Raw genomic sequence first — 6,000 nt, forward strand, 5'->3', positions numbered from 1 at the left:
GACCTCCACCAAGGGAATCTGTAAGAGCATAAATATTTGATGAGGTGAAAAAGATACAATGAGGAATCCCGGTGACTCTCCATGTTGGTTTCAGCGCTCCTGGTCCCCTTGGGGAAAGGGTCGCAGTAAATCAATATGAGGTTCTACTGAGTCATCATTCGTATCCTTTAATGTCCCACTCAGGGAGCTACGGCTGCCACAGCAGTAAATGTTTTAGTTACTTTAAGATATTTAAATTATCTGGATAAAACTAAGTGAAAACCCCAAAATGCATAATTTTTTTAGAAGGAATATACCATGCTCCTTATCCCCTCCTCTTTGAATTTATCCTCAGTCCCACTTATCGCTGTGCCTCTCCATTTGTTGACATGAAATATCAATCGGATAGCCCTTATCTCATTTATGGCATTGCCCCTAATTGTGTTCACAGCTTATACAATGGATTGTGTTGCACAGCAATCCTGCGCTTATCTGCTGACCACATGCAGTATTTAAGGTCCCCAGCATTGAAGGTGTTCATGCTTTTACCAGGTGAAAGCAACAAATTAAGTGGGAGACCATGAAGGATGCACTTTATGTTTGGCAAGCGAATGAAATGTTTTCAGACATTTTAGTTGTACAGTCACTGAATGCAAACACAGTGAATCTAATTATCTTCTGTACAGAATTGGCCTTTGACTGACAAGAAAACCTTAAACCTCACTGATCTTAATAACTTTCTTCACTACTTAAAAAAAAATATATATTGATATTGATCGTCCTTTTCACTGTAGGTTTCTTGGTATGGTAAGTAAAGAAGCTCGGCATTTCTAGCAGGACAATGTCCCAGTACCCCCAAAGGTTGGATACATGCAGTATGCACAATGAGAGAACTAAACTATAAAACAAACAAAAAAGCCATTGTGAAATTCACTGTATATCATAATAGGCCTTTATGTCATTCTTAAAATACAATTATGTTGTACGATATATCTCAGTTGAAAATGTTTTTGTGTTATAAATTATTATGAGAAGCATACTACTGTTTATAGTGAATCATATTGATAAAAACACATGCAAAATTCTAATATATCAGAATTAATGAACACACTGACATTCTTGACTGATTTACACAAAGTTACACAATGAATTACACAATGTCTTCAGGATTATACCAGGCTGTAACATACAATGGGATTGCATTTCTTTTAACAGATGTTTTTTGGGGGGAACCACATATGCTTGTAAATTGTTTGTAACAACACAACTGTTGTTTTACAGTGAAATGATAATACCACTTGGTTGGCCAAAGAACAACAGCTTGTTTGGGTTTACAATTCACTATTTCAGGATTGTGATCACATTGTGGAAGCAATATTTTTCTCCTATAACTTCAGTGTAATTACACTGTGAGAACACTTTGCTACAGACAGTGCAGACTATGAGTAACATGTATCACTGGATTACGTCGCAAAATTATTAACGCTAGGTGACAATGTCACAATGGTAATTTGAGAGAAATATTCAAAGATGATTATCCATTCTAGTTTTTCTTTGCAGCTTCTCTGCTTTTGGTCCTCTAAGTTGGCAAGAATTAAAAAGTTAAAAAAAATAATTTCTGAAAGTTGTCTAAACCTTTTGCTGGATCCTCCTTTGCTGTATTCTTTTCAAAACGCAACTATGACCTAAAACACAGCAGTGCAGACAGGAGTTTTTACAGTGCATCTTTCCCACATTCAAATCATAAGATTTTTTTTTTTCTTCCCCCCTAATGTTGCTCCTTCCCCCTTCTCATCCTTCTCTGTCAGGACAAGTCCAATCCCGAGGACCAAACCTCCTGGGACAGCTTCAAGACCATGACCCCCGAACTGTCTATCGTGCCTGGGGAGCAGAAAGACCGTCTGGAATTGCACAATAAGAACTGGGACTCGTCCTCAGCGAACACACCGGACTCATCCGAGGGAGACTTTCAGACTGAAGTCTGAAGAAGTCACGCGAGACGTTCATGCTCACCTTAACCACAGACCTGAGATAATGTTGAGATACAGACGTGCACACGCATACACACATGCATACACACACACAGAGACACACATGCGCAGACTCCTGAAAAAATTTACATAGGTACGATCTCCTGCAAAGGATCTCAGACATTTTGCTCCCTGACTCATGCAATGTGCTTTGTTGGATCCCATACTGTATTTGTTTACGGCTGAAGAGGATGTTTATTCAAAAGGAAGACTGTTCTTCGCTCTATTTTCGCAAAGACTATCGGTTGGGTGGGGAGGGGAAGAGGGGTGGGACAGAACAGGGGCTGGAAAGATCTGTGACTAAAGACAATTTTTAAAAGAACTGAAAAAGGATGAAAAACAACATTTCTGAGAAAAAAAAAAGGTCTTGTTTTTATTCTTAAGATAAAAGAAAATGTCCTACAAGTGTTTGATGACTTGTTTGGGGTGGAGAGAAACATAAGAATATTTCTGCACTCTTATTCTATATATATATATATATATATATATATATATATATATATATATATATATATATATATATATGCAAGGGGAAATATTTCACCTCAGTCCCTCCCCCCAATGCAATCTACTTTTATTATTTGTTTTGTCTTTTTTCTTATTCTTTCAAACGGAAGATGACAGTATTCAGTCACTCTGTCTATCCTATGTGTTTGCTTTCTTTTTGTCACAGCGAGTGTGGATAGGGAATGAGGGGGCAGGGATGGAGCTGCTTACTGATTATGTGCCATTCTCTTTATATGTCTTCAGGTTCTGGTTCTTCTCTCCCTGACCGTTCCGATCTTTAATTTTGCGTCTTTTGTACGGTTCACTCAACGAAAACGTCATTCCCCTTCGTCCGGGCACAAAAAAAACAAAACAAAACAAAAAAGAATGAAACAAATGACAACCAGTTGATTTTTAGTTTCATGGTTTATTAATCTATGCTTCATCTGCTCAAAATAACTCATTTATTTTCACTCATATGTGCTTGAGCTGCTCAGTGTGTTTCTTTTTCTTTTTCTTTTTTTTTTGGTTTCCATGTATGAAGTGATTCAAAGGTCACTTGAAACTTTAAATGCCTTCTTATGACAGAGCACATGAATATGAGATTGCGTTTCAAGAGTGTCTGGAATAGACAAAAAACAAAACAAAAAAAAAGAGGACACAGTGGTCTTAAAGATTGTAGCATCTTTTTTGTTCCTTCAAAAGTTTAAAAGTTGCATGGTTTGATGGGTTGTGAGTGGCTCTTGGTCAGTTGCCCCCTTTGCCATTTTGTACCCTGGTTCCGTGCCATTGCATTTCTATTTTATTACTTTCTATTTCCACATGAGCAAACCATTTCTTTCCAATGTATTCTGCCATGGCATTTCTTTTATTTATTTATTTTTTTATTATTATTATTTTTATAGTGAAGTATTTTCATGAATTATGTAAATGAATGTTTATCCAATCAAAAAAATATATATATTCTCTATAATTTTATCTAATTTTATGTTATCTACAAAATTATTACACTGTATTTCCATACAAAAACAAACAAAAAAAATCCATAATTAATGTTGTTCTGACCTTTTCATGTTTCAAGCAGTTCGTTTCTAAAATGACTTCTTTAAAGTTTAAGCTAAATTAACGCTAAAGGGAGGTGGTAGTCCTTAGTTCCCAGAGTCACTGCATCATGTTTCCTTGTGGTGACCAATTCATGGATTACAGAAATTCTTGGTTGGCATAGCAGAGACAACACACCTGAATGGATGCATAGTCGTTGTAACACCTGTCGCAGTACAAGGTAAAATTTTCTACCTGAAAAGCTCCGGTTAACTGCAGAGGTACTGAATGGCAAAGAGTCAAATTAACCAGCAACTGTCATGAGTCACGATGATTCCAGATTACAAATTTGCTATGGGTGAGACTTTAGCTAACGTGGGTGGCGTTAAGTTAAAATGCCTCTTCCTACAAAATCACAAACACATGTATGCATCCCTATAGATTTTTCTCCTTTCATTTGAAAGTGTAAATGATTTCCTTATCATCAGTTATTAGTTATTGATTCATATTTGGTCACACTTAAACATTTCAGATTCATGCAACACATTTTAAAAATCAAAGATTCTGACATTTGACAAAATGCTGTTCTCAAAGTGTCCAGTCCTAATGGGACCCATGATAGCTAAAGTCCAGTATTTGGTCTTTTTTTAAATTATTGTTATTATTTTTTTCTTTCCAAGACACTAAGGAAATCTTGTTAGCTTCGTCAGTTGAAAGTGAGTGAGAGAATTAGGGAAACAAAAACAAAGACAAAACGGTCCAAAAGATTGTAGCATCCTTTTCATTCCGCACTCCCGATTTGAAGGTTGCCTAGTTTGATCCATCGTCTGCGACACCAGAAACAAGGACAAAAAGATGGATGATGGAGCCCATGTTGACTAAACACACATTAGCAGCCAATATTATATGTCCAAGTTCTAGTAATAATTTGAAAAAACAAGAAATTGCCTTTTCCTGAAGAGCCTAAAAACCCGTAGCTTTTGCTTCAGCGTGCTATCTCTACCTCTTTCATATTGCCTGCTCCAAACTCAGAAGCATGAAATCTCAATGCTACAAGCAGCAAGGCCAAATGTATAATTCCTCGTTTCCATGGATCCCAAACTGTGTGTTGATATATCTGGGCCTGCGAGAACAGCCGCTGTAAAAAAAAAGAGGGCACAAAATAGACATTTTAGAACAAAGGGGAGCTAAAAATTACGATTGCGGTAAACACCATCGCTGCACTTGTTTCAACAAGCGACAGCAGTTTCTCGTTATTGCTACATTAGTTCGTGAGAGAAAGTGTCCGAGTCGGGGATGATAATTCCTCTGTCGACGTTCACAGCGGCAGTGGTTGTTGATGTGAAAGTTTGGAGGAAGAACTGATTTGTAATTTATGAAAAAGCTTGGAGAAACTGCAAAGGGAGGAGCAGATTCCAAGATGGATTCCAAAATTAACACTGTTAAAAAGGGGCTCGAAACAGGCAGAGATGAAGACGAAGGGGAGTGCTCAAAACAGTAATTATCCGGGGATGACGATTTGTCCTGACATTTTCCAATGCAGCCCTCGAACCATCTGTTTAAGGTTCCCTAATGTGACGGTAGAGCAGCGCGGCGCAGATGGTGAGACAAGAGTGGCGCCCTTCTAACCTTTCAAGCTAATCAGCTGATAGGCAAAGCTACAGCTCCACCTCTCTCAGAGGAGGAAGGCTGGTTTGATCCCAGGTTGCCAAGGTAAGGTCACTTTCACCTGACCTCCAGCAAGGCTCAGGAACCAGATCCACCGAACAAAGCGTCCGACTAGCAGCTTCCTGGCCGCACCCGGTAGCTGTTACTCCACGGCATTTCTCCATTTCTCTTCCATCTCTCAAACTGATCTAATTAAAAAAAGAAAAGGAGGGGATAATATAACGTCTTGTTCCCATGGTAATGCAATTCACAGGAAGGAAGACGCAATCAGGTTTGCTTTCAACAGTGTAAATGGTCAAATCTTTCATCTTGTAGTATAAGGAGAAGCTTAGGCTCAATGACGGCTGGTATTAAGATTTTATGGTTCAGAAGAGTAAAACGAAATATTAACCAATTGAAAACTCTGTCATGCGCATTAATCTTTTTTTGTTTTTGTTTTTTTATAATAAATGTGCTGTAATGTTTATTATAACACTAGGTGGACACTGTATGTTAACTTTTAGAGCCACTCTCCTTTTTCTCTAATAAGCGTTTTTTTGTTTTTGTTTTTTGTTTTCCCAACTCAACTGTCTTGGGGACAGGAAGGCAGATTTTCAAACTGGAATCCAAGTAGAGTTAATTCAAAAACCTTCACAGCTCACCTTTCTACCTGTCATACCTGCAAGCCTTTGATGCTTCTCGAAACATCCGACATTCCAGCTGATTTTATTACTGACAAACCCTCACTTTCTCCTTCATTTTTGTTCTTTTTATACATAAGATTGTACAAAGTAGTCCTCTAATGTTTTCATAGTGT

General features: G+C 37.8%; 1 protein-coding gene across 2 annotated transcripts in view; it reads left to right on the plus strand.

Annotated features, from left to right (window-relative positions):
- Positions 1-2,456, plus strand: part of adgrb2 (adhesion G protein-coupled receptor B2) — a 241,880-nt gene extending 239,424 nt beyond the window's left edge. For both annotated transcript variants that reach the window (XM_055058814.1, XM_055058815.1), the window contains one exon: positions 1,788-2,456. In XM_055058814.1, the coding sequence (XP_054914789.1) occupies positions 1,788-1,897 (110 nt within the window). In that variant the 3' untranslated portion in view covers positions 1,898-2,456. The remainder of the gene's footprint in view (positions 1-1,787) is intronic.
- The last annotated feature ends 3,544 nt before the right edge of the window (positions 2,457-6,000 follow it).

The sequence above is a fragment of the Poeciliopsis prolifica genome, unplaced genomic scaffold (assembly GCF_027474105.1).
Source record: "Poeciliopsis prolifica strain line A6 unplaced genomic scaffold, Auburn_PproV2 SCAFFOLD052, whole genome shotgun sequence".
Taxonomy (NCBI): Eukaryota; Metazoa; Chordata; class Actinopteri; order Cyprinodontiformes; family Poeciliidae; genus Poeciliopsis; species Poeciliopsis prolifica.